The 23,589-nt window shown below is 41.8% G+C and overlaps 1 protein-coding gene across 45 annotated transcripts in view; it reads left to right on the top strand.

Moving 5' to 3' along the window:
• Positions 1-23,589, top strand: part of rims2a (regulating synaptic membrane exocytosis 2a) — a 181,721-nt gene that overhangs the window by 13,046 nt on the left and 145,086 nt on the right. For 36 of the 45 annotated variants that reach the window (XM_074654645.1, XM_074654633.1, XM_074654631.1 and 33 more), the window contains exons 3-4: positions 21,954-22,164; positions 22,799-22,810. In XM_074654645.1, the coding sequence (XP_074510746.1) occupies positions 21,954-22,164; positions 22,799-22,810 (223 nt within the window). Of the gene's footprint in view, positions 1-15,868; positions 15,902-16,817; positions 16,915-21,953; positions 22,165-22,798; positions 22,811-23,589 lie in introns of those variants that run through there. The other 9 variants (XM_074654666.1, XM_074654636.1, XM_074654665.1 and 6 more) reach the window with 3 other exon arrangements.

Below are 23,589 nucleotides of genomic sequence, written 5' to 3'. Positions count from 1 at the left end.
TAAATGACAATTTTTTTGGGAAATGGGACGAATTAATAGTTTAGATTTTTAGAATAATAGAATAATGACTTATGTTTTTAACTTTAGACAGAACTGGGCTAACTTTTTGTCCCTGCTTCCAGTCTTTATGCTAAGTTTATCGTCTGCTCTATCTTTACATGTTGCATACAGACAGTAGAGGCCTGAGTCGTATCTATCTTCTTATCTAACTCTCGGTCTAAAATGTTGAACTATTCTTTTTAGTTTTAGTTTTTTCCAAAACTCAAGCTATTAATCTATCCCTCCATCTATTTTCTGCCCGTTGTCTGAATTCAGATCATGGCTGTTGTATGCAAAGCAAAGATGCCCAGTTCCTCTTCCTCTTAGCTCCTCATTTAGTTCCCCCTGGTGGATTCCAAGGCGTCTGCAAAGTCTGTCAGTTAAGTTATATTTTCATCAAGTCCAAACCCTCTCAAATGCATGAAACTACCGTCTAAGGCCAAGCAGTCAAACAGCAATATTTTTCAGCTTTAAAGGTCTTATTGATAACATTTTTATATAGTTGAATATTTTTAGAAAAAGTAATATATCCACAGATCTTTTAAAAAGGTGCCGAATGAAAGTATGGTTTTTCCTGAAAAAAAATGACTATGATTGTGAAATAATTGACGGGTCCAAAATGAATGTTTTGTTTATCTCTGTTTTGTATATCAGACGTTTGGTTCCCCCTTCTAGCAAAGGCTTGTGAGCCAATAGTAAAGCGATGTTGGTATTACGTGGTGCCTCTGGGTCGTGTGGAAAAAACGGATAAATTGCTGAGATTGACGGCAAGTGCCTGGCAATGACTCGTTGTGAAGTGAATGCAATGGAACAGGGGAAAAGAGTGTAAAACCTAGTGGCTGAATGTTATCAATGTTATCAATTGCACATTTAAGCTAGGTCCACATCTAGCAGGCCTCACAGCAAGCTAACGGCTAACACTGTAGCAGCAGCTAAACTAACACTCTGAGATGTTAGCACATCAAATGAATGTTGCTGTTACTAACGAAGGAGTTCTTAAAGTTTTTTTTAGACCAGGCAGGACACAACTAGAGTAATGTTAGACCCGCCCCCAGAAAGCAAACTCATACATTTCATATGGGCCACCTTAATAAGTCCTATTAAACTAAGACCCAAAACAAGCTTGTATTCATGTTCTTAAAAAGAGACACAACACAGCACGGACACTTGTTCAGATTTTCGTCCTAGATTCTGACCCTGTAGTGAAACTAAATAGAAAAGTCTACTGGATATAAAAGTGTTGAGTTTGGTTACTACTTTAAATCACGGCGTATGTAGGTGTAACAACTGCTACTAACCCAAATGAATGTTGAAATGAAAAGAATGAAATGACAGCAAGCAATAAAATGGCTTGTTAATAGTCCTCACCCCCCCCAGATGCTTTGCTCTGTGTGTGAGCTGGCATATTTACTAGCAGTAGTTTACACAGGGCGCTCTAATCTTCCCTTCCCTGTGTGTGTGTGTGTGTGTGTGCGTGTGCGTGTGTCTGTCCATGTTCTGCTCATTCAAGACTCAGCTGGTCGGAGCAGGTGCAAGCTGGTGACTCAAACACATGGATGCTGCCTAGCCGGTCCTTCTAATGCGCCTTTGTGTGGCCCAAAAAAAGAAACCTCAAATCATCCAGCGCTTTCTATAAACAAATGCAGCCCTCCCTGTACAGTATCCGCGCACACAGACCTACTACATCTCTCAATGAAACACCCACACACTCACACACATTAGCTCCGTAGAGAGGCAAGCAGACAGTAGAATTTATTATGTAATGATTGGTGCAGTGGTGGAAAACTTTACATTTGCTTATGCAATCCCTCCTCACATCAGTGTTTTTTTGAATATATACTTTAATCATCTGATATATTTTTGATGTTGCTGTGCTTTTTTTTTTTTTTTTTTACAATTTACTTCCTGTTTGCCCTGCACATCATTTATATTACAACTTTTATTGCTCTCTTGTGCCATCATAATTCCCCTCCTATCGCTCTGAATTGGTTATTGTTCTTAAAGGTCCGACAGGGTTCAGGGGGTTATACGTTTAGCAGTGCTTTACATGTACAGTGGATGTTGCTGGAGGTAGATTACAGAAGCAGCCGACTGACATAAATAAGGGAGGATAAAGAGCAGCCGTTATCATAACGTCACTAATGCAGCCGCGGCCCTTATGTAAGCCCACTGTTTGAACGCTACACACAGGCACTGCCATGTAACCTACACTAGGACACACTGTACAGCATATAGACCACTGCTCCTGCCGCCTCGGGCCGAAGGTGGCTTTGTGGGCGCTTTAAATGCATTATTCCACAGATTCAGTATCTGTATGTGTGCACGTGTTAGCGTGTTCACGGTTGCTCGGTTTGTGTAGTCTTCCGTGTGCTACAGTATCCGTGGAAGTGACGGTGTAGAGGCCTGTTTTTTTTGTCATCCCCGTCATCTGACACTGATCGGGAGAGAGAGACACACACACAGAGAGCCGATGTTGTGATCCCGGGATCGTGCTCCTCGACTGAAGTCTGATGGAGGATCTCCCGCTAATCCCTTAATATCACTCGTCCCACTGAGATACTGCCACCATCGCCATGGTGATGATGAGATGGCCTGGATGTGTAGTAGTGGAACGAGGAGGGAGGGAGGGGGGTGGGGTGTTGCTCCACACAATCCATAGAAATCCTCCTTTTGTGAAACATAAACACAATCATTTGAAGTAGTATCTCAAGGCAGGAAATGCAGGCATTTAAAGTCACCAAGCATCGGGCCATGAGGAAGAGGAAGAGGAGGAGGAGGAGGAGGGGGGGGGGTTAGCTGTGTTTGCTGTAGACGGCGAGATGTAGAAGCTGGTCGCCTTATCCTCCAGTGGGCGGCTGCTTGGATGCTTGGTTGGCCGGTTGGCTTTAAATCTGCGCGGAGAGGCGGCTAATGCAAGGGAATCCTTTTGATTTGGGATTTTACAGCATTCAAAGTCAAACAGATCTCTCTGCCATCGGAGTCGGACAGATGTTGAGGGACAGCGAGTTCAAGTTAATTGTACAGTATTGTGGTCACATCTGTTTATTTGGCTGGAACGTACCAATCCTTATCTTGGGATGCAGCTCAGCACTGTGTGTCAAGTTGTTCTAGTCATAAATCAGAAACAAACATTCATTAATGAACTTAGAACATGAAGATATAAGTCTGTGATGGTCATCCTCATGATCTATTATGTCTCATAAGTTGTTGCAGCAATTTTTGTGTTGACACCATTTGTTACACAGATTTGGCGCTAAATTTAATCATTCTCTACCACTCGAGTATTGATAAAAAATGATCAATAATCCCTTCAAAATACCACATTAAGGCACCAAGAGCTTGAGGAACACCATTGAAAAAGCCATGCTGTGATTTGGTTTCAAAAACTTTTGACATTTTGAGATTTCTGAAAGAATTGTATTTTTTGGCGATTGGATGGCGAACACTTCTGTTGTGTAAACTGCTCAGAAACCCCCTTATTGTCAATCTAGCTAGGGAAGCCATCCATCCTCTGAATGCTCTAGGTCTCTAGTTTGTGGTTGTAATGTTTCATGAGGCTGTGATTATCCTAGAGGTCACCACAGGTCATTTTATACAGTGAGGTCAAATAAAAAAAAAAAAAATGGTCTCACTACAGTAAAATGTCTCCTATGGGGACTAACATCATCACACATGAATACAGTTGGACTCATTGGATCCACAAGAGTCTCAACTTTACAGTGATACCCAATTTATGTAATTCCAAGTTTAGGGACCCCAGTATGCAGAAATATTCAAACACATACATTTTTAGAATATGTGAATATAACATTTATACTGCATTCAAAAAACTGCATGTAATTATCATAAAGTGTCTGTAAAGGGGAGACTCGTGGGTACCCATAAAACCCATTTTCATTCACATATCTTGAGGTCAGAGGTCAAGGGACCCCTTTGAAAATGGCCGTGCCACTTTTTCCTCGCCAAAATTTAGCACAACTTTGAAGCGTTATTTAGCCTCCTTCCCAACAAGCTAACATGACATGGTTGGTACCAATGGATGCCTTCGTTTTTTTTAGTTTCATATATCAGTACTCTAAAACTGTACCTGCTACATCCCGCTGGTCTCAGAGGGTTAAAGCCCCTGTGATACATTTTATGTAGCCTGTGCAGTTCATGATAACTTCACGAGGTAACGGACACCTCAGTTCCAGGGTGTTACATCATATGGCATCTACAGCAATATTTTAGTGATGGGTGTAACCTGTTTGCAGTGAGGTGATATCAGATTGCCTTCTCCGCCATGTGTACACTGCACGCAGTTTAGTTAAGCGAGCTAATGGTGACGTGCCGGGACAGGAAGGAGTAGAGCAGGCTGGGCCAACAATAGGCGAGGTATCTATTACCTCTCTATTGTTAGCCATGGCCGGGCTATTATTATAGCCCAGAGTGAGACACAGACAGCTGACTGCAGTTTCGGTACGGCCCACCTACTGCTCACAGCCAGGAGCAACAACATCATGGAGAGGTTTTTGTGTGTTTGAGGACGGGAGTTGAAGGGGAGGTTGAGATAACAGCAGTCAATCGTGATCATCACTAATTCTAATATTTTTTTAGCTGATGCTCTTAGCGAGTTTTTGGGGATTAAACCTGAGATGTTCCAGTTACAAGAAACCAGGAGGAACTAGGCTGAAACTAGGCTGACTATGAGACTGGAAATAATATGGAAATAATAGCGAGACTGGACAGAATTGGTGCTCGAGGAGCGGTTTGATGCTTCGCCGTGGTTAGTAGAAGGCTCAGAGGAGGATGCGGCGCTGCAATCAGCCGTCTCTGTCTTGGCTACCGGAGCTAGAGATCGGGCTAACGTAGAGAGGGGGCGGGGCGGTGGTGACCTAGCCGTGGCGGGGTTACAGGGCTGAGTCTCTACAGTATTCCCAGTGGAGCTGTTGAGCAGTGTATGGGAGGAGTTGTGACGTGAGCACGGGACAATGTCAGCTGCCAAGAAAGTGCTGATCACAGCCAGAATCAAATGTATCTGTGTCAGGATGAATAAAGTAGGCTGACAGGAGAAGCAACCAAGCATGCACATACAAAGACAGACACACACACACACACACACACACACACACACACACACACACACACACACACACACACACCATTACCAGAGCAAACGAGCACATAATATGCAAGAACACAAACACGGTGTATCACCACCTCTGACTAGATGTTGCTCATAGTTTCCACCGTACTGTAAACTAGCTGTTTTTAAAATGAACATACATATGTTTCCTGCATGGAAATACACTTGTGAATGTGTGGGCTGCTGGGTGATTAGCTGACTCTTTGCCACTTGGAAATCTCTCAGGAGGGGAGATATGGAGCAGCTCAATTGAATCCTGGCAGGTAATCTAAGGAAACAGATGGATTTTAGTTATATTTGGCAGCAGATTAGCCACTTCCCCCGTTGCTCAGAAAATCTGCTGTTGCCAACTCTTGTTTGACAATCTGAATATTAGTCCTTGGTCAGGAGGTCTGGCTTGCGCGCTGTTAGATTGCCTATTCTGATGAGTGCGCCCCGCGGATTGAATCCTATCTGTGCTTTCTAAGGCCCAGCTGTGGTAGCTGGCCAACGCCTCCACACCGAGGCGCTTGCCCTCTCGCCGTCCCTCCTGCCCCTGCCTATCGCGCTGTGCCAGCGCCCCGTGCCAGAGGAAGTTATCAGCACTCTATCCCCTGCCCCTAATCCTCTCTGAGGTGGAGAGAAAGTGTTAAGTAGCACATCTTCTGGCATTTATTAGAGAGGTAGAATGAACAGGTGTCTCAAGACCTAATCGTCTGTCTTTTAAATGAGCTGCTATTTTTAGCTCACTTTTCTTGGAGATTTTCGGGGGGGAAAGTACAGTAGAGGTGGTACGACGGGGGATTTCTGTTTTATATATCCTGCAGGGATAATGCTGACACGGTGCATGTTGATTTCCCTTATGTGGCTGGGTGGAGTACACCAACACATTCTTAAAGGGCTTTAGGGGGGAATATTATTTGGTCGGAGTTTCTGCTAGATTTTACAGTGATTACATTTTTCTTCTATATTCAGTGTTTTTTTCCCACGTTTTTGGGATATTTCCTTACAAATACACACAATATGGGCATTCTTACACATCGTATACACTACATTCTTTGGTTTGATTTGGTTCTGCCATAAACAATCTGCACATTACTCACTTGTCCAAATGGTCACAAGAAAAAGGAAGAAAACAAAAGTCACAAATTCAATCCCAGAATGGACCTGGACATGTAGAGACAAAAAAAAAAAATGAAATGAAATACTGTAACATAAAATAAACTATAAATAGCATATGACACAGACAATGTTGAAGCATGACAGTGACACTAAAGGTTAATATAACTTATTTAAATACTGGCTCTGGCCTTCCCCAAATTATGCAAACAAACACTGCTGTGCTCCTGCTACATTACACACATTAGGGAAAGTTGTGACATGCAGATTTGATTATAGTAGATATTATACAAATAATATACACCGATCGGTCATAACATTAGGACAGCATGGGCACTCCGACCGGCTACGCAGCCCCATACGAGACCAAACTGCGATGCACTGTGTGTTCTGACACCTTTCTATCGGAACCAGCATTAACTTTTTCAGCAGTTTGATCTCCAGTAGCTCTTCTATTGGATCGGACAACACGGGCCAGCCTTCGGGCCTCGGGTCTGACCCTGTCGCCGGTTCACCGGTTTTCCTTCCTTGGACCACTTTGGTAGGTCCTAACCACTGCAGACCGGGAACATCCCACAAGAGCTGCAGTTCTGGAGATGCTCTGACCCAGTCGTCTAGACAGCATTATTTGGCCCTTGTCAAAGTCGCTCACATCCATACGCTGCCCATTTTTACGGAATCCAACACAAAGTTCAAAGTTCAAAATGTTCACTTGCTGTCTAATATATCCCCCCCACTGCCAGGTGCCATGGTAACGAGATACTCCATGTTATTCACTTCACCTGTCAGTGGTCTTAATGTTATGGCTGATCAGTGAACATCATTTATTTGTATAATACAAATTTGCAGGTGACAAAAATTCTTCCTTTTAGTGTGTCATCATACTATATGCGCCAGTGGGCAGCCAATGCTGAAGTGCCTTAAACTTGCATTCTTTCTAACAGCCAGCAGGGGGCGACTCCTCTGGTTGCAAAAAGAAGTCTGATTGTATAGAAGTCTATGAGAAAATGAGTCTACTTCTCACTTGATTTATTACCTCAGTAAACATTGTAAACATGAGTTTATGGTCTCAATCTCTAGTTTCAAGTCTTTTTCAATACAGCATGATGATCATTTAGTAAATTATGGTCCCATTTAGAGTCAAATAGACCATAAAGCAGGGGATGCTTTAGGGGCGTGGCTACCTTGTGATTGACAGGTTGCTACCACGGTGTTGTCCGGTCTTGGAGTTGTCCGTGTTTTCGTCTTACAACTTTAACCCTTTCACTGTGTGTTTTCAGTTCATGGAAGCTAATTGTTACATTTTTGGTCGCCTAAAAATGTCTTATTTGGTGTTCGGTTGTACTTATAGCTCCACTCTCTCGTGTCACTTCTGGTTGCAAAAAACCAAGATGGCGATGGCCAAAATGCCGAACTCTGGGCTTCAAAACCATAGTCCACGAACCAATGGGTGACGTCACAGTGACGTTCTTAGTGCACTAACACTCTACTATACAGCACCAACATCAACGGCAACTATAGTGACCTGCAGAGATTTCTCTGCAGGTCACTATAGTTGCCGCTTAGTGATTTCAGACGGACATTAACCTCATCTCCCTGCAGTACTGACTAGCTGGGAATCATGGTGTTAAAGATGTATGTAGTTGGTATTTACCCACTGAGCCAGATTACTCCCTTATGATCTAATTATCACTCGGTCTGTAGTGGACTCAGAGGGCCTGCAGGGTCACTGCTTAGCCATGAGATCCCCTATCACAGATTTTCTACTCCAGTGTTGATGCCAAGACGAGGCTGCATCTCACTATGTGTTTAAACTGTCAGGCATGGTGGGATGCCAATATCCGACTCTCTAAAATCATTTGAAGAGGCATTTGTAGCATTTTATTGTACCATCTCTGCTGGGACGTGCTGTCAAGTCAGTCTGGCCTGCAAAAAAGTTGCAAAGAATCCAGAGCGAGCGAATACACAGACGCATGTAGATCTAGATATACACCTTTATCACAGACTAACCGAGGTCCACAGAAGCTGGAGCAAGGGATATTTAGCTGTTGGGTTAGAAGTTGAGTGTTTCTGCTCATGGTAGTCATCAGGGAAAAGTCACACTATCCCTGAGGAGAGCGCCGCTATTGTACATCTAACCACGTCCCTACTGTTCTTAGCTGTTCCATCAACATCTGGCCGACTTTTGAGAGGGGAATAGAAAGATCCTGAGCAGCAGTTTGCTCAAAGACAGGATTAGAGGGAGAGGGAGAGAGAGAGAGAGAGACCTTGGAGTGACTGGCTGGGCTTGCCCGGCACACTTTGGGCAGGGGAGGTGGTGTAATTGGAAAGTAATTACGCCTTGGGTGGCATGTGTGGAAGCTCAGTACAGTGTGACTGCGTGTGGGTCTGCCGTTAGTGCCGAAAATGAACAGAGGTAGATTTCTTTATGTTTTTATGTTCATTTATGTTCAAACAGCAAACTGATAGAGTTGCTTTTTCATGCCATTCTTGACATTGATATTGATACAGCAGGTTGCTTATGCAGGGACGTGTAATGTTATATGCATTATTTTCTGGTGCTTAAATATCCTCTCCTGGTAATAGTTTAAAGGATACGCCTGTCGACGAAGAGTTAATGCCACAACGGTGCTTGAAATACTCATTAACACACCACATGTGTATTCATTTGTGGATGAAAATAGTCCCCAACAAATGCACTATTATACAGAGAGGCAGACTAACAAATTGTTGGTTTTGGTCTTTTCATGGGATTTAGAAAGAACATTTCACATACGTGAATACGTTTCAATAGAAAACTATTGTTTTAAAGATAAAATAAATATGTATCATTAGCTAAGAAAATAATTCACTACATTCACCGTAGCATTTTCAAGCCATATCACTTGTTAAACCTGCACAGAGTGAGTTTTTGTCCACTTTGGGGCAGCGCATCAAGCTGTAAATACAACATCGACATGATATCAGCATGGATGTACAATAAGATCTGGATACAGTGCCGCCGCTCAGCCGTGCTTCCAATTTTTTCCAATGACTTCTTGCGGTATTGGAGTGAAAAATCCACCGGCGGCCCAAAAATAATTTTCCCCATAGACCACTGTTGTAAACGAGATGTCTGTAAAACTGTTGACAGGACTCCTCAAACTGCAAACAAGGTCGATTATGACTGTTTTTATTATGTTTTTTTGTTTTTTTATCCATGGAGGTTTTATATTTGTAATTTGATTTAATTTGATTTAAAAATCTGTGACGTCATCACAATGTAAAGTCTATGGGACAAACACTACTGCGCATATTCAGTGGGCCGCATACCCCTGAAGTAAACCTGGAAGCTAGAAAACTTTTTTGGCGTTTGCACCAGGCGAGAAATTCTCATTGGAATGAATGGGCGCCATCTTGGGGTCCGGTATAAAAGTTCTTATAATACATCCGTGGATATCACCTTATAAAGTGGACATTGCGAAGATGTTAGCAAACAATTGTCTGTTTACACATCCAGCAGACACAGAGCAACATTAGCATTCATTTTGAGTCGTATATATATTCACCTGATGAATGTGAGTCCAATATCCACTCTCCTTTTAGCTCTGTTTTGTTCTCCACCACCAAAGCTCCACTATGATCACAAGCCACCACCGGATACTATTTCTTTTTACTTGTTGTACGTACTGCAGCTGCTCTTACAATGTACATAGCCTACTGTTGCAAGCAGTATGCATACAATTGGGACATACTGCTTCTTCATAACATTGTGCCTTGAACTTTGACACTCTTGCTCATATATCAACCGGAACATGAGGATTGTGGGTCAAAATAGCCAGAAAAGCATGCTGGCTTACATACTGCAAAATACAACCGGATGTAGTAGGACATCCTGGTATTTTTAGCATACTGCATTTGACGTATTGGGACATACTATGTGTCTCTCTCAGTCTGTTTGGTGCTGGACAGGTAACGTATGTGGGTTTATCACAGCTTTTTGTCTGAAAATAGCTGCTGGAAAGGCATTGATGAGAGCGGTGAGACTAGATGATGCAAAATGCCGTTCATTTTCACCAAAGTTTCGATAATTTGTCAGTTGATTTGACGATCGGTGCCTATATGCTTTAACTACAGTGTGAATGAATGATTGTGTCCTCTGTGCCAGGCTGTTTACTTGGCATCTGAGTTCTATGAAGAAGGCTGGCTTCTGTGTCTGCTGCCCATCAGAAGCTGTTATAGATGCACATTAGCTGTTCCTGGACCTGCTGTGGTGCATGTGACATGTTGCCAACCTTGTTCTGGGTGTGTGGGAATGTAAGAATCCAGGGCTCCTTGTACAGCTTTCACATCAATGTATTTGTCGTAACACAACTGTGGCAAAGGAGTAGCAGTTTATGGGTGAAAAAAAGAGACGGAGAGACAGCACAGTTTAGAGGCAGATATGTTTTAAGCATCTTCTCTCTCTTCCCCTCCCTTCTGCTTATTAGCGGCGATATCTTCAGAGGGCTCAGATTAATTAAATCTCTGGGATCTTCCTAAAATGTTCAGGTCCTCGTGACAGCCCGCTGTGTAATTGTCCTGCTGTCCGTACAGAAGGAGCCGCATCAATCCAGCTCTCCTAAGGATCTCACTCCCATCTGAGAGGAATGAAATCCTCAACAAGAGAGTCACACGCTTGTTTGCATGTCTTGTATTTTGGCATCACAGTGTGATGACATTTTGGTTTGGCTTTCCTTTCTTCCAAGTCAGTTCTTAAAGGGGCAATGCACCAACTTCAAGTCGATTTTGCCGACATCTTTAGTGCTAAGCTGTGTAGCTGTGGTGATATAAATGTGTAGTATGGACAGCGATGATGTCCTTTTCCTCTCATTTCCTGTTAGTGATGTTTGTCTTGTTTCTTCATCTCCTCCACCACGGTGGTTATTCCTGCTCACGCTAATTACCCAGTCTGTGCGGGGTTACTGGTGTTACTGGTGCATGCATCACCAAGGTAGTCCTATCTGGTGACAGACAGTTATGAAAAGCTTTCATGAACTGCTTATGATATTTACAATCATAAATTGTCAATAAAGACTAAGACAAACCTCAGACTATGACATTAAAACCAGTTTTTATGTAAGCTTTCCTTTCTCATGTCTGCTTTCGACTTTTGTCCTTTCTCGACAAAATTAATTAGTCGCTTTGTCTATAAACTGTCAGACCTTTCGATAAATGACTATCCCGATTTACCAGAGCACAAAGTGACAGATTGCTCATTTTTGTCTTACCAAAAGTCTGAAATCCAAAGATATTCAATGCACAAACAAACAGAAAAAAACAGAAAACATTTGCATTTAATAAGCTGGTACCAGCAAATGTTTGGCATTTTTTGTTTGAAAAGTGACTCGAACGATTAATCAATTACCAAAATAGTTGCTTTTTGAATTCTCTGTCAATTGACTTTTTGCCTTTAGGACACACAGTACTGCTGAACATCCTGCCAGAGGGTTAATTGCATATGTTGATGACTAGAATGGTTTTGTATGACTAAAATAACAAAAGCACTATGTTTTAACTACTCACACTTCCATAAATAATATACAGTAGTACAGAAATTGAACCAAAAATGGCATAAAAAGTACTGACACATTCCCTCATAGAACTCCAGGAATCTAGTTCTTGGAAGTTGATGCAGCACATCTGTCCACTAGAGAGCAGTGTAGCATCAGTCATTGTCAGACCTGGATGCCTCTCCATGCAGAGCCAGTGAGGCAGAGAAGGTGGAAACCTAAATACAGAACAAAATAACAACAGAGGCTAAAAATAACAGCAGCATGTGGCTTACTACGACTTAAAACTGCCATTCTGAAACAGAGAAAATAGAGAGAATCATACATCGAGACATGGCGGATGCTCTACACAAACCTTTTCCTAACTTTGTACCAGTGTGTGTTTCTTATTTAGTGTGTGTTTGGGGGGGGTCATGTGAAGCAGAGTGCAGGTTAAACAGATGGAAAACAGAGCCTGTATCCGCCCTGCAGGCCTCCTCAGCAGCCGGGACACTGAATACGTCACTTGTGACATTTTACACTCATTTTACTGCCCCGTGTCAAACAATACACCGTGCACTCACACTCACGTATGCACACGTATGAGTACAGTACACACATGGATATGGGCACACACACACACACACACACAGGTGGATACTCACACAGACACACACACACAGTTTGTCCGGCAGCCGTCCAGGCAGGCAGGCAGGCAGGCAGGCAGGCAGGCAGGCAGCAGGCTGGATCAGATAAATATGAGGCTTGTAATGCGACCACAGAGACGGGGCTGATGGGATCAATAAAGAACGGCGCTGCAGGTCATCGGGAGAACACAGCGAGAGGATAAATATGGACTGGCTCATCGGAAAACAGAGCAGCGAGACTGATGGGTACACAGGACTATATCTTCTCTCGTGTGTTCTCTCACCCATCTGACACAGATCAGACAGACAGATTTCTCACTCTGGTGTGCTCTACCTGTAGCTAGACTGTCGGGAGGCTTCGGCGATGGCGCTCTGCATGACAATTGCTTGAGTCTTGAGGAGTTTTATGGCTTCCCATGTAGTGTGAGATTCCTCTGAAGTATTTTTACTTGATGGAATATTGTTTGCAGTAGACATTTTAGTCACATTTTGTAAATTAATTTGTCATTACCAGGCACCTATCAGAGTTTTGTGTGTTTTAGTGGTCTGAAAGCTCTTTCAGAGACTTTCCAGTTCCAGCAACAATAAAGTTCTGGAGGAAAAAAATGCAATACTCTTAGTTTGATTAGCTGCTTTTCCATGTTTTATATCATTGTATTGGAATATCTATTACTTGGACATAACTGGCAATTCGCGGACATCACTTTGGGCCCTGGGAAATTGTGATGTGAACTTTTCCACTATTTTCTTAACAATGAGTACTGGTGTTGTTGGTATGAGTCGACAAATGTCAAAAAAAGAGAAAGTATCCTGTAGAATGAGAGAAGTAAATGTTGCTGTGCCTCGGTCAGAAACAGACAAAATCCAATTAACACATTCCATCTCACACAGCAGCTATAAAAAGCTGACGATGTACTTAACATAAGCGGCGATGAGGTGTGTGGAGTTCTGACGTGTGATTCTCAGCTGCAACTTCTGCTTATATAGTGACATCTGCTCTTAAACCAGGAGAGAGTTGCTGAACTGGCAGCTTCAGTGTTCAGCTTCAGCTATACAGTTGTTAGACAGTCATGTGGTGGTGGCTGGGTGTGGGTTTGAGTGCTGGTTGTGCTGTTTTGGTTATTCTGGCTACACCTATTTCAGCCTCTTAAAGATAATTCCACATGAGGAATGTGTGATGTAAAGACTTTGCATGTTTGGTGAAGCTGTATATAACGCTTGTAACACTTTAACTTCTGCTCTTGTTTTGTTTTTGTGGTCATTAGAGGGAAGGTCTACTTCATAGATGTTGTTGTAAGAAATAGTAATAGTGATTTCTGGCTTTTTAGTTCTGTTTAGTGTAGTTATTATTTGCAAAAGTTTTTAGATATCCACCTCTGTTGTTTCTGCTATGCTATGCTAATACAACAGTGGTAAATTGTTTGTGGTGCTCACAGGACTTATAAAGCATATTTCCAATGCCCAACGGCAACAAAAACAGTTCCCATAGGAACCTTTTCTTCTATAGAAAGTAGTTCCAATGAAAATTGTCAACACTGAGATCTGCGGATTGCCCCAGAGTAAACAGTTTGTGAATGATGCTGTTAAAATATTTAAATGTAAATTTTCCAATGCTTTGAGCACCACAAAAGTCAAAAAGTGAGAATATATGTCTTTTTGTATTTTAGGTGAACAGACCCTTTAACCCTAGTTTAAAACAAAAAGTTGGGTGATGTTTACATGGATGTTAAAGGGATAGTTTGGGTGTTTTGAAGTGGGGTTGTATGAGGTACTTATCCATATTACCTACAGTAGATGACGGTCAGCACACCCCCAGGTTGGAGAAGCAGACAGTACACCGGAGCAAAGCAATGTACTGTTGTGGACGGAGCCAGCAGCAAATATTTAGCAACCTAAAAGAAAGGCCCACCTAAAAAATCAATATCAGCTTAAGTGTACGCTACATTTACAATATTGTCGCCGCTTTATTTTGCTGTCAGACAGCTCTTTCCGATGGGGAAACGTATCTATGCTCTCTTCAAAGCCACCAGACTCAGTTGAAACAAAATAGTAGAGCCGTGTATTGGCAAGAATCTGGTGATATGATACGTATCATGATACAGGGGTTACGATTCAATATATTCCGATACATTAAGCAAGATGACATATTGCGATTTAAAAAAAAATCTAATTTTAGGAAAACTGTCATAGTATAAAGAACACACCACCATAAGAATAAATAAATAAATAAATAAATAAAAATTGACTTTTTATGCAATCAGAACAGTGGGATCAGCATTTGCATTTATCACAGTCCCTGTTAACTTCCAACAACATAGCACTACTTTGAGAGGACACATACACATAGAGGGTGCATCTCTTTGCAAATTAAATAAAGTATTGACTGAGTTAATCTTTGCATGTAAACTCTTAATTAAAAAACGATAGTGTTTTTGAGAGTTGTTACAGTATCACAAAACATAACATCACAATATTCTATATTTTTGATTTTTCCTACACCCCTACAAAATAGTATAGATAAGTTTCACTTTCAGTTCAGTTCCCCATTAAATATTCTAAATATAGCGTACACTTAAATTGATATTGATTTTTTAGGTGGGCCTTTCTTTTAGGTAGCTAAAATACGTTTTGTTGCTGCCCCCGTCCCCAGCAGTACATTGCTTTGCTTCTGTGCTGGTACAACCGTCTGTTTCTCCAAACTGAGGGTGTTCTGACTGCAATTTACTGTAGCTAATACACTGACTATGGATAAGTACCTCATACAACCACACTTTAAAACACCCAAACTATCCCTTTGATGTCCTTGCTTTCAGTCATAATGGACTTTAATCAAGCACGTGTTGTTTGGCGTAGTCTAACTTTGCACAGAATGATCTACTGCTTCCATCCTCACCGTCTGATGCAGCTCAGTGTTCAATTCGAGGCAGTCACTCATTTGGACTGATCTTGCTGGTTTCTCTGAACTTGTGCAGATGCGTGGCTGTATTTCTGGGAACTGGTGGGCTCATGGTGATGGGGGCCACTATTAATTATGAATTTCTCTTAGAAAAAGTCCTAGAGCTGAATAGTAGCGTGGTGGACCGGACTTTGGATCCACACTCTTGTTGGTGAAAGCCAAAGTGCCACAATAACTAATGTTTGAGTATAAGAGAGGGTGTTACTCACATGAAGCAGTCATTTTTAAGTTGGTCCAAATCCCTTACTTACTTTACGTCATTCTGAATGTTCATTTTTTTCATGTTGTTTACCTCATTACCATTGTCATTTTCATCATCTATAATATCCTGAATATTATTCATATTATAGTTGAAGTATTATTTATGTCATACACATCTTTAGTGCTATCAGTTGTGTCAGTATTTTGTGTCTTTTAGATTGTTTTCCTCATCTCTTTGTGTTCCTTATGCACTGAGCTGTGCACACCTTTTTATTTTATTTTTATGTTTTAGGATCAAAGAAGAACCAAAGCCTCAGCCGGCACAGTAAGTGAACTGCATTACCCAGAGTGCTCTAGGCTTTGACACTTCTTCCTGTCAGTCGGTGCTGTGTGCTTCATGTGGCTTTCTCCTCTTCTGTCTGGGAGGGAAATGAAAGAAATGTCACTAATGTCATGGAAAGCAGCTGGTGGTGGCGGCACAAAGATCGCACAGTGGCATTTTTTTTTTTTTTTTTAAGCTTTGAATGAGTAGCGTCGACCAGATAGTTGAATTCTGTGCTGGACACTAAACAGCCGACTTCCATGACATCAATGACGACGGCTTTTCCTTTCTACCAGCTTTGTTATAGCCGGGCCCCCAAACCCTCTCCCCCTTGTCCCTGGTCTCCAATTGGCTGCCCATTCTCATCCAGTGTGTCATCTGCACTCTGATTGGCTTGTGCAGCCTCGTAATTCAATCGCAACTCTGGACTAGATGCACCCGCCCTGTACTGTAGCTGCATTTTGACTAAAATCCACCTGTAGGGCCACTCAGTCTGATAACCTGACCCCTCCTGCACCACCAGGCTGGAATATATGACACTCCTGTTACCCTCAGCTCAGCGTTTGATGCAGCTCTCATTTCCATTGGCTGTAGAGCTTTCCTGCTTCTTCTCTCCTTCCCTCTACTGTAAGTCTGTCTGTATCATCTTTCTCTCTTCTTCTTCTACCTCTCTCTGTTTGTATTTCTGACACTGTGTCTGGTTTGTAAATGTTCCACTATTCGCCGCTCTGCCCGTGTCCCGGCCTTCTCCTCCTATCTCTGCGCTGGTTGTAGTGAATGTCCCCGCTATTGTTCACTTCTTAGATCTGACCTGCTTCCTAAATTAAAAAAAAAAATAAAAAAACCCTTTCAGGACAGATTGTTTTCTCCCATGATGACTCATTGCGATGTTCCAGTCACACTTTGCTTATTTGAACAGGTGGTTTCCCTTTAGTGGGATCACTGAGCTGGTAAATAACGTCCTTCAGCCCCAGCAAAAGTCCCAAAATGACAAGGAGCCAGAGCCAGACGCGTAAGTAATAGTACAGACCCCTTCTGATCTCCTCCCAGCAGGCACAAACATACAGTGGTGATCCCAGCAGCTGGACGCACAGTATGTTTGACCTTAGTGGATATTAGACTATGTTACACAATCTCTCAGTGTGTTTGTTGAAGTAAATGAGGAGAGAGTGGTGGTGTGGGACATAAGGGTGTGCTATGATGGACTCTACTTGACATAAAGTTTTGTGAGGTTATACGAGTACTAATATACTAAACTCAAGAAGAAACACAACAATTGTAATATATTTTTCTGTTACTTAGCCCTGATACTGTTCATTTTATTTTGGTAAAGGAAGCTGCACTTCAACAATGGGATTCACGGTGGAGTGCTAGTCCCAAAATCCAATGAGGATAAAAAAATGTGATAGGGTAGAACATCCCAGATTTCAAAATCAAAGAGGACAAAATACTAACATTTCACTTGTTTAATTCACTCGCATCACAATAGACATACCCTTACGTGTACACGTTTCTTCAGAGCGTTTGAAGTATACAGATTCAGTTCATTAATACACACAAGGGCAGAGTCAACACACAGCTGGGAGTTTGAGCCAGTTATTTGGGAATCACTTTTCTTTCCCCATGGCTCTACAATATTTACAGGGACCAATCACAAGCATGGTTAAATCTGATCCAAACTCCTTGTAATGTACAGTAAGAGAGGTGTTGGAGGCCACAGTAGCCCTTTTAGAGGACACATGCTAGAGTGAATGGAATTTAGCAACTTCAAGTAAGTTTTAATTTACCCAAAATAGCAAATTTGTCCCTAACTATAATATTTTTTATGTGACTACATGTAAGGTGAAAAGGTTTAATCCCATACAATTTACAAACCCACAGATAATTAGCATTCGGCTCTGCAGCACTGTGGAGCATTTAGCCTGTTTTAGCTTTCATTTGTTGCTTTTACAGCCCAGCTTTTTTTCTAAAGTTTGTGGACACCAAACGAGAGCAGAAAGAAGAATGAAAGCTGGACTTATAATTTGTCACTTGGCCAGAAACTTGACTCCAAATAAATGTTAATGTTGTTCTGTGTCTGCTAGATGTGTAAATAGACAACTGTTGGTTAACGTTAGCTTGTTAGCTATAACCATTTGTCGGAGCTGTGGGTTTGTGAGCTTCATGAGGAGTTCTTTCACTCACCGCTAAGTAGCTACAATCAATGTTGCCTTCAAATTAAACTCCTGAGCTTGTGTTCACAACTTGGGAAGCTGTGTACACAATATGCTAGGCGTTCAAATGGTGGTTCAAAGATGAGGCTGTTGGGAATATCAACATTTTCCTCAGACATATTATACAATTACAAAGAATTACAGTATACGACTAAAATTACAATATAGGCATATTAATTTATTATGCACCGAAAAATGAACTTCCATGGCCTCCGCCATTTCTGACATCAACAAACATGTCACAACTCGTGAACTCGGAGCTTTAATGGTGCCTTCAAATGAAATGCGTTAGCTCTTGTTTACAACATGGCACAATATGGCTTTCAAGTGGTTAAGTCGTGCGAACACCGCTGCAAAGCAACGGCAATATGTCGGCGTCTAGAAGCCACAGAGGCTAACAATTTACCAAGCTAGCAAGAGGGTAACATAATGCAGGAAATGTAAAGGCATAGTGACAGAGGAAAAAGATGAGGCCGTTGGGAATACCAACATTTTCCTCAGACATATTATAATATTACGAAGAACAAACAATATACGACTAAAATGACAGTATATTAACTTATAATGCACCGAAAAATGTGAATGTGAATTAACTTCCATGGCCTCCGCCATTTCTGACAACGTCAACAAACACGTCACAAGTCGTGAACTCGGAGCTTTCAGAAACTTTCCACTTCCGAGGTCATGAATACCACAAGAGGGGGGCGTTCATATGGACTCAGTCAAGAGCTAACAATAAGATATGACTGAATGCCATCAGTTTAAATTGCTTTAGATTGGAGGAAGGAGCTAATTTCCCTTTTTAATGGATGATATTAATACACACATACATACATATAGGCTAAGCCGGTGAATACACTGTCTATATCTATGCCTTCAGTGCCAACATGGTGTATTAAGGATGATAGAGGAGTTAAAGTCCAGCTCAGACAGTTTGTGGCAGAAGTAGAAAGGATCTTGCAGAGAGCTTGTAGTTCACCCTCGCTGTCGGGTCTGTCATGTGTCCAAGAGAGAGGCTCAGGTTACCGGCTGTGTGTAGCTGCTCTGGTGCGGCCCAGAGGTAAGAGAGCTCCGATACGCTAGCATGGGATGGGACAATGAGCAGCGTATGATTACTCGTCAGCAGTGTCACCTACATTTGACCGTGTTTGTCCGAATAAGCAAACCCCTCCGGAATGGGCACTGTGTACCAGCTGCCTGCTGCTCTGCCACTTAGATCTACTCCACGTTTAGCCTTTGTTTTCTTCGTCATGCCTTACTTGGTAACTCATTCGTTGTATTTAAATCCTCTGCATATTGCATTACTTGTGCTCTCACCTTAAACTGTTCATTGTTGCTCCTTGATATCGGCCTCACTGTGCAGCTTAGCATCAACATATTTAATAGAGTCATGTAAAACTGTGAAAATGGCTTTTTTAAAATGTTTTTATAACCTATTTAGAGAAGAAGTGACCTGATACAGAGGAAGGGAGAGGTAATCATTGGTTATCTTTAACAGCTCTTCTCAGTGACCTTGTCTGTCAATAGAGCAGTGGCCCTTAGTCCATGTAGTGGCCCCGGATCGAGCTCATGTCCCCGCAAACCTTTGAGTGTAAGGGGAGATTAAGTGAGAATAAAACACGATTGTTTGTAGTCTTATTTCCTTGATCCTCGGAGACAGTGGCTTTACCTCTTGTATCACAGTCTTCATCACTCTGTTATCAGGCCCCTCTGTCAGTAAATGAGATTTGGTGGGATCTGTTAAACAAGGCTACATACTAATCTCTGCTTGGTAAACACACAAAGGCTGTGACACAATTAGCCCTTTAATCCCTCAGTGGGTACAACGGGGGGCATGCCAATGGCGCTCTGTCTAATGTTTAGGTGGCACAGAGACTCGCTCACACAACCGCGGCTCGCAGATGGTCTTCAGGTGGCGTGTGGCCGTCGCATTTGGGCTTGAAAAGGTCCGGTTGTGGGCAAAGGAAGCGCGTTTATCTCAAACGCAGAGCTGTATGTGGTAAAAGGATAGCGTTGCTCAATAATTCACAAGTGCTAATGAATGTTGCAGGGGATATGTGGGGCGAAACCAATTCTAATCGCCATATTATGAAGTCAGCCCAGTGTTTAGTTTCCAAGGAGACGCTCAATTGACATGTGTCATACAAAATGCATGCGAAGAGTCCATGCAGGGTTTTTTCAGTGGCCTCTCAGGACTTGTTCGGAGTTAAGGATCTACTGTATAAGATCAGGTGTAATGTATCAGTAGGAGGCCATCTATAGGACACAAACAGTAACACAATAGACACTGCACTGACAAATGCTTATTAATGGATGGTGTGTGACACAAATGATGTCCTATAATAGAGAAATAATAAATGTGTGTATTGGTAATATCATTATCTAACAGTATGGCTCTAGGGTGTCTCACCTTACACCCGTCCTGATATAGAAACACAGGTGCAAATGATTCATTAAACGCAGGGGAACCTGAGAAAGTGGAATTAAGTGATGTTCTTAAACTTGCAAAGCAAATTTGATACCCACCCCCACCACCACCCCCCTGTTTTGGTAGAGGTGCGGTATCAAAGGAGGAGCTCAGCTTTGAAGCTTCTAAGGTCATGGTGTCTGCTTTTCCTTTCAAAATCTCACACACTGCACGTGTCTGAGGTTATATCAGTTAGTCAGTGGATAATAGGAGCTTATTGTGTGTGTGTAAGTGTGATTTTGAGAACAGGACTGAAGACATGAATCAGACTGGTGTGCAATAAGAAGGATGATTCTGGTGCACAAAGGTTGTTATCCAAGTCTGCCATAAACAAATGCATGTCTGCTAGTTAGAGTATAACAGAGAAATAAATATTAATTAGGGCTGTCAATGGATTAAAATATTTAATCGTGATTAATCGCAAATTGATCGCACAGTTTGTCTCTGTTCAAAATGTACCTTAAAGGGAGATTTGTCAAGTATTTAATACTCTTATGAACATGGGAGTGGGCAAATATGCTTGCTTTATGTAAATGTATGTATGTATTTATTATTTGGAAATCAATTAACAACACAAAACAATGACAAATATTGTCCAGAAACCCTCACAGGTACTGCATTTAGCATAACAAATATGCTCAAATCATAACATGGCAAACTGCAGCCCAACAGGCAACAACAGCTGTCAGTGTGTCAGTGTGCTGACTTGACTATGACTTACCCCAAACTGCATGTGATTATCATAAAGTGGGCATGTCTGTAAAGGGGAGACTCGTGGGTACCCATAGAACCCATTTTCATTCACATATCTTGAGGTCAGAGGTCAAGGGACCCCTTTTAAAAGTAGCCATGATAGTTTTTCCTCGCCAAAATTTAGCCTAAGTTTGTAGCGTTATGTAACCTCCTTCGCGACAAGCCAGTATGACTGTAGTTGTCATTCTAGCTTTAAAACTGAGTCCGCTACAACCTAAAAATCGCAAGTTGCGTTATTGCTTGAAAGAAATTAGTGTCGCTAAAATTACTTTGACAGCCCTAATATTAATGTATCCTATATGCTAATTCTGATTACACAAAAAGAATACATTCTATGAGTTTGAGTGTAGCTGTTTCACTAAAACATTTAAAGTAAAACAGCACTTTTTGGTTGTATACTGTGTCAATGTTATTCTGATAAATGTTTATTTAAAAGGCCAGGATGGGCATTGAAAATGATCTTAGGCTATACATGTTGTGGTGTGTAGCATTGGCTCCTGCTATATACTTGTCCCTATACAAATAAGCATTAAATAAATCAAACACAAACCTTATTTTTTTTTATAGGTCACCAAACCTCATCTCCTGTTTCCTAACATCTGTCCTTCCCATTGGCTTACAGGAAGTTGCACCAGCAGTTTGAATCGTACAAGGACCAGGTTAAGAAGATGGGGGAGGAGACGAAGCCGACTCAGGAGCTAAAGAGCGAAGCCCCGACCTGCGGGATATGCCACAAAACCAAGTTTGCCGATGGCTGTGGCCACCTCTGTTCATATTGCCAAACGAAATTCTGTGCTCGGTGCGGAGGACGAGTGTCTCTGCGGTCAAATAAGGTAACGCTGGCTCGCATGCTCGGTGCTATCCATTTATAAGGACATACACACACACACATGCAGATGTCCCACCCTCAGGCACATTTCTCCCTACACACTACTATTTGAAATCCAAGGTTATGAAATCATAATCTGGGAATTGAGCCAACAGTGTCTCTAATGGCAACTGTTATTTTCAGATTATCAACATCTACTCCAGTCAGAGACTCTCTGCATGACCTTACTCTAATGCTGTTCACTCTTATGTGTTCATTCACAGCTGTACATTTCTTATTCATGTTTACTGTAACTTACAGTTGTTCTATTTCACCACTGGAGGGAACTGTTCCTCCTTTTCTCTTCCCATAAATGAACCTCATGGCTGCTTTTGTATAATGTGGCACTCCAGTGCCTAACTAACCTCTGTAAAATCCTCCCCGCAGACTAAGCCAAAGCTTTTAGTATTAGACTGCTTAAATTTGAATCATGAGCTTGAGTGTTTTTATGCGATGCCATCCAATCCTTTTGCTGTTGGAGTATGTGACAGTACTGCCAGGACCTACTAATGCCACTCACAATCTCCCTCTCTCTTTCCCTATCTTTCCCCCTCTTTCTTTCTTTCTGCTGCATTCCTGCTCTCATGGAATTGCAACAGGAGGACAAAGTGGTTAGCAAATCCTTTTCTGCGTTTCTTTGGGACTGTGTCTGAACACAAACATTGTTCATGACATGCTGTGATATGTATATATACGCATACAGCAGCCAACAATGATGAGAAAAATTCCTGATTAGTCTTTGTCTGTGAGTCTACCGTGATATGCTGAAATAAATACTGAATAAACATTAGCTCGTTGAAAAAGGGGTAAAAAATATTTTTGATATTGTGCTTCTCAAACAGAGATACAAAGAGTGTTAAATGACAAAAGACAGCTAGGACTGGAATTAAAAGCTATACATCTTAAACAAGATTCAAGGAATAAAACAAGGAGTGCCCCACACAGGAAGTTAAATGTACCCGTCACAGGGAGTTCTACTCAGACTGTGAAAACAGTTGTATAATATCTTCTGTGTGAATGTGCGAACAAATAACCCTGATGATGTCACCTGGGTAATAAACAGTAGGTTTGGGCTTGAGACTTTTTAAAACATTCGTTTTTTTACCGAAAGTCTGTATTACTGGGTTGAATGACGTGTGTTTACCAGGCAGGGACGGTATAATGAAAGACACCATCGTGTTGTATAATGGAAATTGTGGCGCCCATCTTTTTGGGATTTAGCCCTCTGCTGCACAGATCTTTACCTTTTTTATTTTAGTTTTTTAATCTTCTTGTGAGTCCTAGAACTTTATGTAGAACGCAATAATAAATTACCGGAGAGACATTTTAAAGGTGCTCTATACGATATTCAGAGCATTAATATAGCAGCAAACAACTATTTGCTTTGTAA

Source organism: Sebastes fasciatus, chromosome 12 (genome assembly GCF_043250625.1).
Source record: "Sebastes fasciatus isolate fSebFas1 chromosome 12, fSebFas1.pri, whole genome shotgun sequence".
NCBI lineage: Eukaryota > Metazoa > Chordata > Actinopteri > Perciformes > Sebastidae > Sebastes > Sebastes fasciatus.
This window is presented reverse-complemented; position numbering and strand designations above follow the sequence as displayed.